This window comes from Gavialis gangeticus, unplaced genomic scaffold (genome assembly GCF_001723915.1).
Source record: "Gavialis gangeticus isolate Ggan-Ray unplaced genomic scaffold, GavGan_comp1, whole genome shotgun sequence".
Classification (NCBI taxonomy): domain Eukaryota; kingdom Metazoa; phylum Chordata; order Crocodylia; family Gavialidae; genus Gavialis; species Gavialis gangeticus.
Window position 1 is genome coordinate 75,741,427 of NW_017728992.1, and position 20,345 is coordinate 75,761,771.

Sequence of the window (20,345 nt, forward strand, 5' to 3'; positions counted from 1 at the left end):
CCCCCCTTCCCCACCCCTCCAGAAGAGCAAGCCGAGGGAGCTGATGACGGACCCATTAATCCCTTCTTCGATGCATCAAAAGACCCCAAAGGGCTGGACAGCGCCGGGTTCGCCATCCTCCAGGAGATGCTTCGCTCTGCTCTTGGTCTTGGATGAAACTGGTGATTAGGGGGGTTGTCAGAGCCACCCCCCTCCCCCCCCAGCTGCTGCTCCTGCTGCTGCTGCCTCCTCTTCCCCTGCACCTGGATGTGCCGTTTGCCGGGGGCTTGCTCCGCGATCTCCGTCTGTCCGTCCGTCCGTCTCCGCCAGCCATGCAGCCTCCCCGCCGGGCTCCAGGGTCGCCGCGGCCGCTGTGATCCAAAGATTCCGGGGGTGCTGCTGAGAGCCCCGGCGTGATGTGACTGCGATGGTGCTGGGAATTATCTGAAGGCGGCGAGAGAGGCAGAGCTGATCCACTTGTGTGTGCGCGCGCCTGTGTGTGGTCTCCAGTGGGGTTTGCTTTTTTTTTTTTCCCCCTCTTTTCTTTTCTTCTACTCCATCCTCTGCCCACCACTGGAAGTCCTCCCGTCTCTAAATGGAATTAGTGGAGATCGAAGCCCCTTGTGTAAGGAACAGACATGGTCCATGGGCGCAGTTTGTTTCACAGTAAGTATCTTCTCTCCCCCCCCACCCTGCTCTTCTGGGCAACTCTTCTTCTTTTCTCCAAGCCCAGTGGTGCCAGTTCAAGCGGGAGGCTGAGACAGGCGGGCACGGGGGGGGGAACTTTCTCTGCCTCCCAATGCAGTGCTGGTGGCAGGAGAGGGAAGGCAGGATGGGAGTGGACGGATCCTGGACTTCACAAGGGCGCAGGCAGCTGCTTTTTCTTTGCAGTTGTCGGTTCTTGGGGCTGTGAAGCTTGAGCCTTCGTGCATATGCAAGGGTGAGGTGCCAGCTTGCCAGATCAAGGGCAGGAGAGGAAACTGTCCTGACTTTTTTTTGTTTGGTTGGGTTTTTTTGCGACGGTGAGCTGCAGGGCTGGAGAGAGCCCTGTGGATCTCTCTTGACTCTTGATCCAGCTCTGCTGGCACTTAGCTTGCAACCCAGGGGTCCCCAGCCTTGGGGCTGAATGGTGCTCCCCGGTGACATAACTCCATTGCTGCCAGTGGCATCACTCCAGGCTGTCCCTGGGACCCACGGTGATCATGACAGTGAGACACGACAGGGCTGGAGCAGCTCCGAGTTGACTCCCTCCCCCTTATCAGCCTCCTCACTGCGGTTTCTGTAGCCCCAGGGACTGATCCGTGCAGGGTGCTGGGAAATAGGAGCTGTTCAGTTGCAGAAATCGGTGGGAAGGAAGCCAAAGCCTCGTCGATGATTTATTCTTGGGGGTGAATTTCTTTGGATGCAGTGGCCTCTGCCATCCAAAGCAGTGCCTGTAGGAGCTGGATGGTGCGGCTGCCGATTCACATCAGCATGCCTCCAAAACCTGGAGCTGTCCAAACACGACTAGTGTTGGAGCCTTAGGAGTGGTAGTCACCAATCCTGCCTTGGAATAGTCCCTATTCCAGGAAAGAAGCAGGCAAAGATAGGAGCCAAAGGTGATAATAGGTGATACTATTTGGACTAGATGATACCTTTGGACTAGGTAATATTTGGACTAGGTGATAATATAAAAAGGGCTTATTCTACTGCGTGACTAATGGCCTGAAAAATGTTATTCCCAACCCTGCAAGCCCAAACAGATTGGGTGGGGGTGAGGACCTTGCTGAATTAAACTGAAGCAATACTCTGGAGCAGCCTCTTGCAGTAGTTTTGTTTATTTTGATCGACTTCTGGCCCTATGAAATGGCAGTCTTATTTAGAGAGGCTGTTCCCCCCCTCCCCCTCTAACTCTTCATTGTGGTAGACCTTGCATGACCAGTTATGTTAGGAGCAAGTTTTATGGCCCACTGATAAAGCTCTTTATATGTGGCTTTGTAGTGGAAATGTGTGCAAATGCATCATCAAAATAATGCTAGCAAGCATAAGTGCAATTAGAATGAGAAGAGGGGAGCAGCGTGTATTTGTGTACATGATAGGACAAACCCACAGAAATTAGGTGGAATGATGATTTCATTCCTTTCCCTCTCCCCTTCAACCTGTGTTATTGCCAGCATTGCTGCCCATGCTTCATAATGCTTCCTGAGTATCTGAATAGCAGTTTTGCCTGAATAAAGACTGCAGGCTGTCCTTTTGGCTTTTGGGGGGGGGTTTGTTTGTTTGTTTTTGGAGGCATTTTTGGTAAGGGACACATTGTACTGCTTCTGGGCTAGGGAGGAGGAAAGCTGTGGGAGATGGAAGGTAGATTTTATATTTGGCTTAACATGACTGCTATTCAGTTTGTAACCCAGTGAACAGGACCCATTAGGAGATAAATATATTCATTGTGAGAACTCTCTCCACTGGGTAACCTTCAACTGCTTGCGTGAAACGTATTACTAAGCCTTACACTTTAAGTCTTCAGGGGTTGAGTCCTAAATCTTTAAATGCTGGAGAAAGTGATGAGTTTTTATGGCAAAACAAGCCTTTTTGTAATTCTGATTTTAATGCCACTAATACAAATCACCACTTCTGTTGGGCAGGTGCAAAAAGTATTTAATTGATTGATCCAAAGGTGTTGGATATAGTTTATGAGAATTAAGTGTGAAGTGGCTTAGCCTATTGTTGTTGTTAGTTATTTCATTGTACTTTATTCCAGATGTATCTTTTTACTCTGTTGATAATCAGTACTGGCATGTCAATTTGTAAGCACATTTCACTACTTTGGAACAGCTTTATTGATGCAATTGGAAGTATTGTTTCTAGTGGTTACAGCTGGAACTCAATTGATCCCTTGTCTTTCCTCCTATACCAGGGTATTATTACGACCTGGAAGAATTCACTCCTTCTCTCATGTCCTCATGTCCTCCACCTGTAAAATGGGGGTATTAAAATTAAAAATTCCATTGAAGACTTCAGACACAAGTTGCTTCAAAGGATAATGTTCTAGGTTTTAATTAATTATTAAGAGATGTTGCCCTTTTTATCCATCAACTTACTTACGTGAATGTGTCAGATTGCAATGGCTAGTAGTTTATAAGGGAGTTTCTACAGCTAGCTTCATAGTGTACACCAGAACATCTTATACCATTTGGAAATTAGTTGGCAGTTAATGAAGAACATAGGTGAAAATATATGAAACACAGCTTAGTAAATGAGCAGCTGTGTCTTGCTGTTCCAGCTGTGCCCATTACGACTGGCAGGTGGAATCTTATACATCCTTGAGGAGAACTGGGGTATAAACAATTGGGCAAATCCAAATCTAAGGAAAGACCTCACTTACAACAGAAGCTCTGTGAGGCATTCAGTGGTAGTGGATAGGTCAGAAGACATAAAAATAAAGATTTGGATGTCCTCAGGGCAGTGTGAGATGCAGGGCTTCCTTACCAATCCTCCTATTGATTTCATTTCCACGTAGAATAAGAAGATGTGGAAGACCCTATATGAAAGGATCATTTAGGTAGATGGCCCATTGCTATTAGTATCCCTTGGAATCTTCTTGGGGCAGAGAAAGAATGCGAGTAATTCAGCAACAACTCCACTATGTTTATACTGTTGTTTAAGTAATCAAGTTTTCCTCATGATCAGCAGTACAAATGACAGTTGCTAAAATAATCAGGGTGGATACATGCTCTTTATCTATTAACAGGAGAACATCAGTCCCTGCAGTCAGCAAAGTGTTTGCAGTATTTCCAGGCTATAGTGGGGAAAAAAAAAGAAGTACTGTTGGAATGGGTTCATTGCTGACTTATAAACCTAGGTTCCTCCCAAACTGATCCAAGATAGGGTGAAGCAGAGAGAATGACAACTTCAAGAGATGATTTTTTTGATCTAGGATCTAACAGTCACCTTTTAAAGAATCTATCGCTTTTGTCTCCTAAAGAGTGACACTATCACTGACAATAGCCTCAGTATCCTTCCTTGCCTACTCCAGTCTATAGGTTCCTGTATATACTTTATGGGCACAGCTTATAGCTCCCAGAATCTTAGGAAGCATCACCGTCTTGGAGTCAGGTAATGGAATAGTGGTTTTCTCGCATCAGGCAAAGATCATCTACCTTGATTGCAGAGAGCTTTGTTGTTTGGTTCAGATTCAAATAATTTTCCGCTGCAGAAAAAGCTCCAGATTCCGTATAGCAAAAAACCACTTGATTTTGGAAGATTCAAATACCCCAGAACAGCCAGTTTGTTTTAACATATGGGATACTTCCTTTGCCCGGCACTTTGCAGTTTGCAGTTGCATTGGTGGATATGAAGAGCCTTTCCTTTATCTTCTGCAGAGCCACAGCTTATTTTTTCCAAAAGTATTACTGCTCACAGAAGAGGAGACTTGTAATGAGACTTGTGCCACTAATAGTTAGCAGTCTTTCTCACTTCATCAGTAACAGTCACCTGTCTGTCATTGATCCAGACATAACCATGGCACATAAATAAATATTACAAGTCAAGTGATTTATTTTAACCTCTAAAAGGAAAAAGAAAAAGAGGGCAGGGAATACCCGGAGTTCTCTAAATCCAGAGGTATTTTGTCTCTATTCTGTTCAACATATCTAGGTACATTTCTTACACTCATAAAACACAACTAGACTTTTGTAAAAGAATATTGTAAAGTAGCCACGAAACAGACTACTTTTGTACTTTGATTCTTTTTAAATTATATTCTCTTGTGAGAGTTTTTTTACAGTTTCTTTGATTGCAGGCACAAACATACAGCTGTACCTAATACATGTTTCTCTTTTAGTTGTAGCAAGTCTAATCATCCTACATTTGTCTGGGGCGACAAAAAAAGGAACAGGTATGTCATTTTTGGGCTATTTTTAAGTTTTATATTTATATATTTAAGAATATAATGCAGGGCACATTTTATATATATACACACACATATACATGTATGTATGTGCTTATGTGTGTATACATATATGCTATGTATATATACAGTTAGATGCTTATATATGTGTGTGTATACACACGCAAACACATACATATATAGAAACACATACATATCATAGATAGATGTGAATGTGTGTGCATATATATATGTATGTGTGTTTGTCTGTGTATATACACGATAGATAGATAGACATAGATAGATATTTGTATTTGTCTGGAAGTGAATTGATAACAATTCTAAAATATTTATGTTAAATACTGGCAGGTGGGAATAGGTGACCTAGTACCTGACCCTGCAGTGGGAAGCTATTTGGAGGAAGGAATAAAGTTATTCAGAATAAGGAAACAAGGAACAAGCCCATCCCTGTTTTTATTAAAGCCAATGGCAACACTTCTGCTGGCTACAATGAATACAGGGTTAGGCACTTCATAGGAGTTTTCTAAAGCAGTTCTAAGTATAATTATGACAGAAGAAATAGTTTGTGTATAATTGTCTAATGCTTGATATGATCTTTTCATAGAAAAGCAGGCCACTTTAGAAGGGCAGAAAACAGTGCAGTGTGGAACTTGGACAAAATATGCAGAAGGAGGCATCTTCACTTCTCCCAATTATCCCAACAAATATCCTCCTGACAGAGAGTGCATCTACATTATAGAAGGTAACTAAAAAAGAATCCTATTATTTGGGGGGGGGTTTAATAATGTATTTTTATTTTACATACATATATAGTTCGATACATTCCTCTTGCTTCCTCCTTTATCTCTTTAATGATATTTCCAAATTTTTGAAAGTTTGGTAAAATGGGAGACAAAACTTACAGACCTAGATTTTTCATGGTAGAGAATAGTAGTTGTATGGTGTACGAGAGGAGAGTCTACTTTCAATTTAGTCTTAGACTACACTACAAAGTTTTACAAGAAGCCCTTTTAAGTATATCGACCCTTGCCTTCTGTGACAACAGAATCCTCCCTTTTGCTACAGAGTTACTTCATCTTCTGTAGCTGGTGTTTTCCCAGTGTGTACTATATGCCAGTGGAGCACAGCTGCCAACAGACCTCATGGGAGAGTGTGTTCCAAGCTGCTGTCTACTTCAAGAGGTTTTGCCATCAGAGGAACATAGACATATAGGTATAGCCTTAATCCTAATGAAGACGCAGGAGTTGGGAAGTAACTACAGATGAACCACTAAATAAGGCTGTGCTTCACTTGTTATGCCTAGTTTCCTATTATCAGAGACCTGAGGAAGAATGCCTTACATTGAAAAGCTTGTTTAATTTTATTCCAACTACCTAGTCGGTCCATTAAAAGACATCACCCTAAGAAATCCTTGCCTCTTGCATAAGTAATACAATTAATTTAAGGGTACTGGGGAAATTGATGTTACCTAAAATAGGTACTGTTGGGATAAACTTCAGAGAACAGATTTTGAAAAATGAGGAAATCAAAGACCTTAAACTGAAAAAGTGGAAATTTCAGTGTTTTAATTCATCATGGAGGCTATTTAAACATACCAATAATTGAGTCATGGGAAGCTATGCTTAAGACAAAAAGGAAGCAGAAAGAGGAAAAAAATGAATATGCTCTTTAATCATATTGTTTAACACAAAGAAGTGCTATGAAACAAACCTAATCTAAAGGAGTTAGTCTCTTATATTGCTCTCATTGCTGGGGTCCCATGTTTCTGGTGTCCCAGTGATCAGCACGGAAATGGTTACATCATACCACTTCTGTCACAAGGCATTTGCCAGTTGTTTGTACTTGACCTGTACTACTCTGATCATCATCCTAGGAATATCTAGGTAGATATGATCTAAATTATTGAAAGTATTCAGTGAGTCTATTTACACATGCAATTAATGCAATATGATAAACTCTGGCAAAGTTTGTATCAGACAAAAATTGCTCCTGGGCTCAGTGTCTGCATGCATTCCCAGGATTGCAGCACTTTGAACTGTGGTGGAGAAGCCTGGGGCTGGCAGGGGTGAGCCCCAAGCTCTGGGTGGCAGTATTGGGCAGTGAAGAGGCTGCCTGGGGCATGAGGGTACTAAAGTGCGGGGCTAGGTGGCAGGTAGCTACTGTACGTTAGCATCCTCATATCCCAGCCAGCCCCTGTCAGGTCTATGTGTGTGTTTTGGTGGAGTAAATTACTTTGCCATAGGATAGTACTGTTAGAGACAGTACTATGCTATGGCAGAGTAATTTACTCCACCAAACTGTACCTAACAGTACTATCCTACAATGGAGTTAATTAATTTACTGCACCCTAGTACTGGCACACATATACACTGTAATACTTTACTTCAGAGCTAATTAGTCAACTGTGCTGTAAAGTGCATGTGTAAATGCATGCAGTGACAAAAGTTGAAGATAAGTGTGTAGTGGGATTTTCAAAAGTAGTGGGGCGCTTATTGATTTCATTGCTTAAATACTTTTGCATTTAGCCATTCTACCCCATTAAATCGTACTTAAAATCCCATCAGGTATCTTTTTCAATGTTTAGGCACATAACTATCTTTGAAGGCTTTGACTTGTTAATAGATGTATGCTTTTTCATAAGACCTGCCACAAGACTGAAGAGTAGTACACATTTTATCTGTTGTTTTTTAAACATAGAGGTAAGAAATTACAGACCACCGAGCTTTACTTCAGTACAAGATAAACCAGTTAAAACTATAACTATAGAGAGTATTATAAAATACTAAAATGAATATGAAACAGAAACAGACAAATATGGTTTCTGTAAAGAAAAAAATTGTTTAAATAATAATAAAAAGGGGAATTAAATGGTTCATTTTCAGTATGCAGGTTATCATATTTCTTTCTACTTCTGTGCTTTTCTCCCTAGTATCTGAATTTCTTGCATACAGAACTGGGTTTATGAGCACCTCCATGAGGTTGGGAAGAATTATCTGTATTTCACAGATAATTGAGGCATAAAGACCTCTCTCAAGATTACAGTGGGAAGTGTTGAAAGTTCTCTTTAATCTAGTTCATGGGCAATTCTTCTTTTAACATGAGGATCATAAAGGATTCATTGTACAGCTAGAGTTTGGATATTGTATTAATTATATGGGATAGAGAGGTTTACAGCAACAAGGTGGCAAAATGTGATGTTCACAGAAAATTTAGAATAACCAACCCTAGAGAAGTCAGAGAGGAATCTGAGAAAGATGTAAAAAAGATAGGCAAATGGGTTGCAAGATGGAGGTGAAATTCTTTGTTGACAAATGCAAAGTGTTCAGAATAATTTGAGAAGCTTGTATGTGCTGTTATCATGTTGACAATGAGCTGTGGATGCTGGCAAAATTGATCAAAGTAAACAAAAACAGAATAACTCTGGTGTCACTGTCTGCAGCATATTGAAGTTCTGTGGTCATTGTGCAACTATTTTCCTGTGATTTTGTTTGTTTTTTGACAGCTAAAATAATGAGATGGGGAAACAGTAATGAAACCTTGTGATGTCTTCTGTAACTTGGTGGGAGATTTTTCCTTGAACATTGTGTTGAGATCTGGTATTTCTCTGCCCCTCTCAAAACAAACAAACAAACGAACAAAAAGGCAAGAATAATTGGGTGCAAGTATAGTACCAAAAGGATTAGGTGGTAAAATTTCAGAACATGAGATACTGAAAAGAATGGCACCATTTAGAGAGGAGATAAATAGAAGGAAACATGATAAATGTACCCCTAAGGGAGGTGCTGAGAAAGTATATTTGGTGTTATCTTTTTAACAAGACCTAAGTGTAGCAGTCAATTAAACTGAAGGATAACTGAATTAAAATTAAGAAAAGAAATGCTTTAAAAAATATTATATTACTCTGTGAAACTTAGAGTCACAAGACATTGAAGTTAAAGGGTTTCAGAAAAGGGATTAGATATTGATATGCATAAGAATATTTGAAGCTAACATAGGATAATTTCTAAAGCATATAGGTGCCTGCACTTCTGGGTGTAAGCACCCATTAACCTTTAGATGGGATTTTTTTAGCTAATTCCTATGTTCCACTTATTTATTATTATCTATTATGAGGGTCCTAGTACTTTTTTCTGAAGCTTCTTGCACTGAGTGACATTGAATATAGGAGCAGACCACAGGTCTGATTCAGTCTGAGAATTCTGTCTGTACTTATTAAAGATTTCCAAATCATGGGTAGTCCTGCTGTCAATTTGGATAACCACATTTTCCAGGTTTCTTGCTTGCTTACCTGCCTGCTTTCTTCTTTCTTTAAAACTTACAAAACGTAATAATAGAAAAAAGAAAGGTCTTTCTCAGGCAAAACTTTCACTGACTTTAATGGGACTAAATTAGGGCTTCAAAGTTTGGCTTCTTGTGCTGAAATGGCAAGAAAACAGTTTTAAAATGCAATAGGTCATCTTAAATGTATGCAAATCTTTTCGCATTTTCAAATTATTCAGTTATTACCATTTTTAGTTATTATGAGAGCATTCTCATAATAATTCCCATAGTCATTAATAAGCAAAAAGGGAAGAAAAATTTTGATAGCAAAGGTCTCTTTTAACATACTAGTCAAAGGTATGAAAACATCCAACTGCTGAAAGTTCTACCAAGAAATATTCAGAACAGAAATGAGGTGAATTTTTTTCCCCCACAATGCGAATAATTAACCATTGAACCAACTAGGGATGCAATGGTTTCTCCATGACTAAAAATCTTAATACAGTATGAAAATAGTCTGTCTTTCTGAAAAACGTCCTCTGTACCAATCAAAAATTATAGGATCAATGTAGGAATTACTTGGGGTGCCTGTAGATATGCCAGAGGCTGCTCCGATGTGCTGTAATTAAAGCGTGTCGGAGCAGACTCAATTAATTTGCTGGAGGATATTAATTTGTACACTCCAGCAGCCTCCGCATCTCATGTATCAGTGTCCCAGCACTTTAAAATGGCAGTGGGAGTGCTTCAAATGAAGCTCACTGAACAGGCTTTAGTTAAAGCACCCCTGCCACCATTTTGAGGCATGGAGATCAGGGGTGTGTGAAACGGCCCATATTTGATTTGGATTTGGCCCTAACTGGGGACGGTGATTCGATTAGTTGATTTGAATCACTGTGTCCGATTCGATTCAGCCAAATCTGAATCTGAAGATTTGATGCTGATTCAGAGAATCAGCAATTCGGCCATAGACACAGCTTTAAATGGTTTTTCTACATACCTTGAGGTACCAGGCATGGCTTGTGAACACTGTGATGCTGGGGTGGATGGAGCATCCCACAGGTACATGGGGGGGGACCCCCCGTGTGCTCAGCAGTGAACCCAGAAGTGGACTGGAAATACTTCTGGCCCACTTCTGGGTTCACCACCAAGTTCATGGCCCCCCTCCCATGTTCCCCCCCGCTCAGCGATCAGCTGCAAGGGGACCACGGGTGACCCCCCTAGACCCAGGAGGCACCAGTCATTGAGCCTGGAGGGTGTGGGGGGGGCCCCCAGTGTGCTCCTCACATAAGTGGACTGAAAGTGGGTCCACTTCTGGGTCTGCTGCCGAGCATCCTGGGCACCCCCCAACACTCCTGTGGGATGCTCCATCTGCCCCACCATCACAGCATTCATGAGCCACTTGGTACCTTGAGGTATGTAGAAAAAAACATTTAAAGCTGTGTCTATGTCTGAATTGCTGAATCTTTCCGAATCTCTCTGAATTGATTTGGAGGGTTCCATTTCAATTCGGAGAGATTTAAGGGTCTTCTGATTCAATTTGGATTCCGGAGATTCAGCCACCGAATTGGGCCAAATCTCCACCGAATTGAATCAGGGGCCGAAACTTTGCACAGCCTTAATGGAGACACTGATACATGAGACACTGCAGGCATTTTAATTACAGTAGCCACTCTAATTAAAGTGCCTGCCACCCACATCCCTGGAGCACATGTAAAAACACCCTAAAGACCCTGTTATATAGGAGGTCAGACTGAATGATTTAGATGATGATTGGATAATATGTTCTTTCCAATCCTTTGATTCTGTGATCAAAAGAACCCCCTACATCCTTAACAATTATAATATAAGCCTTTAAGAGACAAAGAATGTAGGATCAGGCTCAGTGTGCATACTAAATTCCTTATGATGCCAGGTCCTATGTATGCATTACACATGCACAACTCCCATTGGACCAAATTTACTTTTGGCATAGCAGGAGCAACTTGGGCAGCTGCATTAACTTTTGCCAGCAGTGAATTTGGCACACTGACTTCAAGGGGAGTTTTGCAAGCAGAGCACTTTTAAGTACCAAGTCTCTTATTTAAGCTAAATATACTTTGGGAATGATGCAGTCAAACATTATGTAATAGATTTCAGCTTTTGAGCCAGAAATGTGTAATCTTGTCACTTGGTTATTTTGATCAATTAAGGACTTAATTTCTAATTAATGCATGCTTTTAAACAAAAGTACAGAGTATAGAGTGCCTTGAAATTTTTTATTAGCATCAATAGAGGTGTGAATTAATTTTCCAATTTATATATTTTGGTTATTTATATTCCCTGGACTTGTTTAATATATTAATCAGCAATATAAAATTAATGGTAGTTCTCTTCAAAGCCATCCAAGCTTTTCCAAATACTTATTTTCTTACTACATGTTCTATATATATTGTAGCACAGTCATATTTCATATTAAAAATGTCAGTTGAGGCAGCAGCATTAACAAAGTCAATTAATATAATGTGTATCAGGCTGTTTCTTGTGTTCATAACAAATTCTCCAAAATAAATAAATGGAACTGTTTTCAAAAGAAGACTATGCTTTGCCTGTTTACAATGACTGGAAATATCAAGGATTATTCAAATCCATTACTTCTGCAGCTCATATTTACGAGGGGTAGATAGATGTTTAGCTCAATGTCTCATTTTCAGGCAGTCTGGTAAATTGAAACAGATTTTTTGCTTAGCTTTAGCTGTCAGTTACACAGACTCACAGGCAGCTCAGAATTAAAACCTTAATTGTGTGTTTTTGTTGCAACTGTTCCTCTACTAAAAGTTAGAACCAAATGCCTTTTACAGCAAATGTAAAATCTCAAGACAGCACTTGTGTAAGATAATTAGATGAAAAAGATGACAAGACATGCAGGCATTAAGCAGTCTTTCCATGGTATTAACAGTCTTTGAAGAAAGATAATTAGAAGCTAAATATAGAAGATTTTTAAGATTTGAAGTAAAAGCAGTTCATGAGATGGCAACAACTTTTTCTTATGGTCTTCTGCCTGAACTGTAGCCAAAAGTCCCATGAATTTTGCTTAACCTTACAGGTGACTGAGGGTTCTAGTCCTGAATCCCACCCCTCTCAGTTATGCATAAATAGTAGTTTTTTCTTATTTTCTTTCTATTATTCCATTCCATTATAGAGGAAACCATAATGTGTATTCAAAAAACAACCAACCAGCCAACACAGTTGTTCTTTTTTATTAGAAGGAACATTTCAGTTGTTCTTGGCCTACTTTCATTGCATTTCAGTATGTTTCACTGGGAGTATACTTGTACTCATTGGGCACATCTACACTAGATGTTTACTGCAGAGCTGCCTAATTAGCTCCTCAGGAAAGTCTCAGTGTCTGCACAAGTGGCCCTATTAGGCCACAGTAAGCCAAGTAACTCTGCTGTGGTTGAGTACTTGTAAATACAAGTACTGTACTACAGCAGTGCTATTTAGTGCAAAGCGATGCACATATAGATGCTGACTGGACTGGCTTGGATGCAAGGATGCTTCAGTACAGGGATGCCTGCCAGCTAGCCCCACACTGGAGCACCCTCATGCCCCAGCCAGTCCCCCTGCAGCATGTTGTGCTGAGTTGGAGCAGCCAGTCGAGGCTGCTCCAGTCCAGCTCAACATGCTGTGGTCTGGGGCTCACATGAAGACACAGCACCTAGAACCAATAAACTGTGGCATGATATACACTGGAGTTCATTGCACCAGGAATACTTAATGATACCTGTTTGCTAGAAACAAAGAAGTATTTAGGAATCATACTCTGGCCCTTCAGTATTTAACAAAAGTGAATATTTGAACTGTGCCTTGGTTTTCATCTACCATGGTCATCTTCTAGAACAGTGGTCTCCAAACTTTTTTGATCAAGCACCCCTATTATTAAAAAATTTTTGAGCATGCACCCCCAATATATGTATATTCATATAAATATAAATAGAAGTTCTAGTATTTTCTTCCCGCACCCCAATGGATCGTCTTGCACACCCCCCGGGGTGTGCACACGCCACTTTGGAGACCACTGTTCTAGAAGATGAGAAAAAAATTATTTCTTTGAGAGTCTTTTACCAACTTAAAACTGAAAGCTTTCACACAATATCCACAAAAGGAAATTAATTTAAAAGCTAAGCACGAGATAATATGTGTCCTTAGCCTTTGTGTACGTACAGAAGAGCTTGGGAAAGAAAACAGGACTCTCTTCCCAAATTTGCATGAGGTGTAGAAGAACTAGGGACAACCACAGAGCTTATAGCTGAACACAAAGTGTTCCCTATCTTGTGCAGGATGACTTTTCCTAATTCTACTAAGACTTGTGCCTGGCTATGCAAAAAAATAGTCCTTGAAAAACCAATAAAAGCAAAGGAAAGTAAGTGCAACAATATTCAAACCATAAACCAGTATGATTCATAGTACCGTTGTTGCCCTGTGGGGTCAGGCCAACTCTCAGGATCTCAATATTGCACTGTTAGGCAGGAGGGTATAACACAATTGCACATATACAAACACACAAGTCAGTTAGGTGCATACACACACACACACATTCACACACTACTGACTCAGGCACATACACATCCAAACCAGCCTAGGCACATGCATACCTATCACCAATTCAAGTGCATACACACTACACACACCACAAATTAGACAATCAGTTGTCAGTACCCACACACTCCATACACATACATGGACCACTAATTCATATATCATGCACACAATCACACACACACACACACACACACACACACGTGTAGATATACATGTATGTGTGTATATGTATATGTGTATATATGTATGTATGTATATTCACCAGTTCACACACATACCACCCACCTACACATACACACTGGTGAGTTCCAGATTAGAACTGGTATATTAGAGAGAAGCTGGGCTAAGGAACTGAGGCTTGGGGTTACTTAAGGTCAAGTGGCCCCAGGGTTACTCGAGGTTACTGGTGCAAGGGAAGAAGCCCAGTGGCAAAGAAGAGACAGCCAGGAAAGGAACTGAGGCAGAAACCTGGGAGCTTGGGGCTGGAAACTGAAGCAGAAAGCTGGGTGTTTGGGGGCATATAAGTGGTGACAAGGAGGAAACAGTCAGAAAACAGACAAAAATCCAGCTCAGGGTTTCAAAATAACAAGTTTATTAAACAGACAGCACTCTACACAGCCCCATGAAGTTATTGGTTCACACACGCACACAAGCACTCACAATGGCAGCAGGAGAAAGAGACTCAGTGGAAGGTTTGGAGTCCAGGTAGGGAAGAGAAACAGAGTCCAAGTCTTTGGTTGAAGAGGGGGTTGGGGGTGATAGCTCCTATCCAGGCTGGAAAGAGGTCTTTGTCCAGCAGGTGTTGTCCAGAGGGGAGTTGTTGGCAGGGCCTCTGGGTGGATAGGTGGTGTGGCATGGCTCTGATCCAGATGGAGAGGGCGTCCCAAGGAGTCAGTCTTCACTATCCCTTTTTATGGGGCAGACTACCTCTGATCTCCTATGGGGAGGTCCTGTCCAGGCAAGGTCAGTCCTGCTCCAGAGGGTTCCAGGTGTTCTTACTGAGCATGTGCAGCCTTGGTACAATGGTGGATTGCCTCACCTCATCTTTTGTTTCTTGAAAACTGAGGGTGGTTCCAGTGGTTGGGTCATTGGTCCAGGTATTGGTTTTGATGGCTTGGTCATTCAGAGGGAGCTATATTTAGACCTACTGCCATTATCTCTCCAGCACCCTCATTCATTCCCATTCATTTAGGAACCAGGTTATATAGGAGTGGTAGGTATGAGTCATAGGTTCCCACATGCTTACATAACAGGGCATGGGGACAAGATGGAGACTTGACAAACAAAATGGAAACTTGACATGACTTATGCTAACTTACATATGTAGGCCTAAATCATATAGTATCAGTAAAACAGTAATATAGAACAGTAAAAATCAATATAAACATAATAATTATACAGTATAAAGAAGAAGAAAAAAAACCAAATACAACTTGTGACCAAAATAACATGCTGAAGCTTATCCTATGTCTTAGCTCACTTATACTTATCTATAGGGAATAGAGAGGGAGAGAAAAGTCAGAAATGGTTGGGAAAGGGGAGAGAATGCATTTTAAAATTAAAAAAAAAAATGGAAAACTGGGTGTTTTGCTACACCATGTGTAGCAAGTTGTAAAGTTTCTAGTTCCTATTTAAGTAGGGTTTACACTGAAGTCCATTGAATTTAGTGTGAGTTAAAGTGGCAAGGCTGATTCTCAGTCACAGCAGGACTCCTTTTACATACTTCTGGCAATGTAATTGATGTTAAGACTCCTCAGTAGGGCTGATTTGATTCAGCAAAGATTCAGCCCAATTCAGTGGCTGAATCTCTGATTCCAAATTGAATCATGATACCCTTAATCTCTCTGAATCAAATCAGTACTCTCTGAATCAATTTGGAGAGATTCAGAAAGATTCTTAGATTCTGACATAGACTTAACTTTAAATGTTTTTTTACATACCTTGAGGTACCAGGCAGCTCATGAATGCTGTGATGCCTTAGCAGCAGACCTGGAAGTGGATCAGAAGCACTTCCAGTCCACTTCCGGGTCTGCCAGGGAGCGTTTTCTCCTCCCTCCCACCCCATGCCTCTCCACCTCAGCAAATGGTGCCTTCTGGGTGTGTGGGGGGGCTCTCCGGGTCCCCCCATGGCTGATTGCTCCCAGTGGCAGACCTGGAAGTGGACCAGAAGTACTTCCAGTCTTCCAAGTTCTCCACAAAGCATGTGGTGAGCCCCCCTGCGCTCCTGTGGGATGCTCCATCCACCCCAGAATCTCAGCCTTCACAAGCCATGTGAGGTACGTAGAAAAAACATATAAAGTTGTGACTGTGGCCAAATCTCTGATTCTCCGAGTCAGCATTGAATCTTCAGATTTGGACACATCGAATTGGGGACAGTGATCCGAATCAATGAATTGAATCACTGTCTCTGTCACGGACCAAATCAGAATCTGAATCCAAATCAAATTCAGCCTGTTTCGCACACCGCTGCTTCTCAGTGACACAAAAATATCTAGTAGTGTATACTAATATATATACTTGGTGTAAGTCAGAAATAGGCCTTTCTCTATTTATCACAAACACATTAAAACTTTGAAATCAAGGAAAGTTTGGTTAAGCATTTATTTGACTACACATCATCACTGGTAACATTTCTCAAAGAATGTATTGCTGAGGAAAAGGGATAGGTTTTAAGAAGACAGAGAATGTAATTAAAAATAAACATATAAAACTACTTTTATGTACCTAAAAGTAAAAGGGCAAGGTACAGAGACACACATTTTTCTTTGTTTCCATTGACGTCAGTGGCCAGTCATTCATGTTGCTGAAGAGGAGTGAAGGTGTCAGCATATGGCTGTATATAAACTAACAGTTTATGTTGCAATTTTTTACTAAAGTTGCCAGCAGCTTAACATATCTGTATATCAGTAATAGGGATAGAAGATGTTCAAGTCATGGTTAACCATTTTTAGTATGAATTATGGGCATATTGTCTTAAAAAACACAAAGGCCTGGTATTTCAACTTGTATGTGACTAGTGAGTCACCCTTCAAAGACCTAGGATTAAATACAATGTTAGTGTACTAAATACAGTCCAAATCTCAGAGTGTAAATCACCATCAACTCCTTTAATATTCAAAAGTTTTGCTTTATAACTGTATTTCTTGTAAATATGTAAAGTCAATCAAAAACATTAGCCAAAAATATCTTCCACTTATTCAGTGTATCACTATTACTTACCAGATTTCTCTTGTCTTCAGACTTTATAATGGTAGCATTAGAATTATCTCCTTTAATAACTTCCCTTTTTCTAAATTGGTAATTCTCATATTGACAAATTATTTTCATTTTTAAGAACTGTAAATTTATAGATTTTGAGTCTCTAATCAGAAGTGATTCCTATTGGATATTACTTTTAATATCCATAAGTTCCATACTGTGATAATTTAGCATGTTTTAATTAGCCCGTGTTCTTAGGTGACTAATGCGTCTTCCTCCAAAGCTTGCCTTCTAAAATGCCTCAGAAATTATGTAACCCAGGTCCACTCCTGCTCTCCCTCCCTCCCTCTCTTTCTCTCTCTCTATTGGTTATATAGAAAATTGAACAGCATTTGGGTTTTGACATTTTGTTGCACCTGTGCATAGATGAAAAGCTAACAAAGATTAAGAGTTATAAAGAATGTTCCGACCCCCTGTGTAGTTGTCTATATTACATTAATCTACTAATATTATGCAATAAGGGTCAAAGCCTGTTCCACCTTATTAGGCATATAAGGTGATCTCAGAAAGATCTCTACAGTAAAAGTATAGCATGATCCAGTATTTGAAAATTAAAGACCCGTTTCTTACCAGTGAAGGTATTTAATTGTTAGACACCTCTGCTAAGTGGATATTCCCTCACTTGCGATCTTTGATCAAAATTAGATTCTGTAGTTCAACCACAAGTTATCAGACTTCAGGTAGGACTTAGTGGCCACATCTACATGAGATGCTGACTGCACAGTAACCAGCATTTCTCCATAGTAGTATCCTGGTATGGCTGCCTAGTGATGCTTGCTACCCCTGTGCAGCAGTGCTGCGTCATGGTTCATGTCTGGCGATGCTATTGTGCAGTAGTAACAAGCTACTGCATAGTAATTGTCTCGCGTAGATGCAGCCACTAAGCAGAATTCTTCAGCCTCTGTTATGCAAGAAATCAAGCTCAATAATCACAACGATACTCACTGACTTTATAATCTACATCTGGATTAACTAAAGATCTTTTTTTATAGCCAACCATTTAATTAAGTGATTAATTTAAAGCATCGTTCACATTTCCAGTTGAATAGTGTCTGATCTTTAGCTAAGGTAACAAACTTTTACTTCCTCCTTGGCTGATTTCTTAAGTGACATTTCACTGTACTTTATCTTAGGTTTCAAATGAGATGGTAAATAATTTATGCTGAAATAGGATTTATGCATAGGCCTGTCATTGACTTCAGTGTGTCTGGGGACAGAATTTGTCCTCAGTGCAGTACTCTACTCCTGAACAGATAATTTCTTATCTTTATAAGCACCAGGAAATATTACATTCTCATTAAAATCCCTCAAAATATTTGAAAAGAAATGGTTTCCCCTATTAATTAGATTCCTTCAGAAGTTTTGTATCTGAATCAACCATTGCTAAACCACATTTTTGCTTTACAACATAGATGACTTAACTTGCTTAAGAAAGAGTTTCACAAATGCCTTTTACTTGGAGTAGAAAAGACGTCAGTTAATGAGGTGAAATTGAGTTAGGATACAGAAGATATAATTTGAAATATAGAACAGTAGTATTTGTCTAGCAAAATGTTATGATGTACAGGAAAATGGAATATATGCTTGTTTATCTAAAGTTTGCAAGTAGACTAAATCATAAAGTAGTAATTAAACACATTTTTGTTTCTGTTCTAGCTGCTCCTAGACAATGTATTGAGCTAAATTTTGATGAAAAATATTCCATAGAGCCTTCTTGGGAGTGCAAGTTTGATCATATTGAAGTAAGAGATGGACCTTTTGGCTTTTCCCCAATTATTGGACGTTTTTGTGGACAGCAAAATCCACCTATGATAAAATCCAGTGGCAGATTTCTATGGATTAAATTTTTTGCTGATGGTGAGCTGGAATCAATGGGATTTTCTGCTCGATATAATTTCACACCTGGTGAGTACCAAGCCTTGTACATTTTAACGGAAAGAGTTGAATTTACAGCTGACTTTGCTAGTGATGGGCAATTGTGATAACATTTCAGTGGGAAATATATTTTAATTTCAAAGAAAATATCAAGATAATTTTTAAATGCAGTTTCTTTTGAATAACAAACCAGCTTTTTTCATGGACATCAGACTTCAGTACAATTTTATCCATGATTCATATACCAATGTGAAGGATTTGTGAAGTTTTAAAAAGCAGCACTGTCAATAGAATTCTATTATATGAAATCATTCAAAATACTTTATAATGAATTACCTAGTTTACATTTGATTGTTACACAGTGCAGTTTTCTCCTTCAAAATGATCAGCAATAATGTATTCTAGTGAAAAGTAATTATATCAGAAAATTCTATCTCTACTTTTTCATTTCACCAGCCATCTCCCCTACTGAAGAGCAAGATAGTTCTCCCTGGACACCTCTCTATGAGATACTACTGCCCAGTAGTTACTCTGCATTTATTTAGTATTTGTTTAAGCAAGTATTAAATAAATGCACAGTAACCAGAGTTACTACTCAGTACTGCCAGCAAATGCCTTTTAGGTGATGCGACTCCACAGTAGCCTAATACTATTGTGCAGTAGCATCTCGGCATGTTTTTTGCCATGCGACCCTACTTCGTAGTAGTATCGAGCTACTGTGCAGTCAACATCTAATGTAGACATGCCCTTTTGAAGTAAAGCAAACTGCTGCATATTTTGCCAAAGACAGTTTAAGAACCAAAGATAAATATGTATTCAAGTAATATTTCTAAATCTTAATTGCAGTTGTTGTACAATTATGCTTTCTATGTCAAATTGTCTGTTTAATTTATTAAAGTAAAAACAATGTTTCTAGTCATACTTTGAGTTAAATTATTACTAGGCTCATTACAAAAAGAAAGCTACTTTTTATTTTAATTTTTGACTGCAGCAGCACTGCACTGCAGTAACTTTAGGTTTTGATGGAATTCTATAGCCTCCTATGAATGGAGCAATGACTCATATTTTAATGTAGCTTGGTCTGAAGAGTAGTAGTTATTTATATACTTTAGTTAATTATGCTACTATTGTTTTAGAATTAAATGGTGTAGGTGTAGCAATATTCTTTTAGGAACAGCAGCAAAAATCACTGAGGCCCAAATTCTGCTTGCTTTCTCCTTCCAGGAGTATCACAAAACGTAAGACAACTATTTGTACGTTGAGTAGAATATTATCTCATCAGCTTCTAGACACAGCTTTATTTCTCTGAAGCAAATCTAGCAGATAACACAAAACAAATGTAGTTCAATGTTTCTTAAATCCTAGATATTGTCTTTTATAGGAGAGGGTATACTTAGAGGACTCTTATAGCAACAGATCCATTGATTGACAGCTGTGAGGAATTCTTCAGAAAGTGGTCACACATTGCCCCCCCCCCCCTTTTTTTTCTATAAATAATAATAAATGA

At 39.7% G+C, this 20,345-nt stretch overlaps 1 protein-coding gene across 6 annotated transcripts in view; it reads left to right on the forward strand.

Annotated features, from left to right (window-relative positions):
* Positions 1-6: 6 nt before the first annotated feature.
* The window catches only part of NETO1 (neuropilin and tolloid like 1), a 128,007-nt gene continuing 107,668 nt past the window's right edge, over positions 7-20,345 (forward strand). For all 6 annotated transcript variants that reach the window (XM_019524512.1, XM_019524538.1, XM_019524520.1 and 3 more), the window contains exons 1-4: positions 7-645; positions 4,799-4,852; positions 5,469-5,606; positions 18,620-18,868. In XM_019524512.1, the coding sequence (XP_019380057.1) occupies positions 618-645; positions 4,799-4,852; positions 5,469-5,606; positions 18,620-18,868 (469 nt within the window). In that variant the 5' untranslated portion in view covers positions 7-617. The remainder of the gene's footprint in view (positions 646-4,798; positions 4,853-5,468; positions 5,607-18,619; positions 18,869-20,345) is intronic.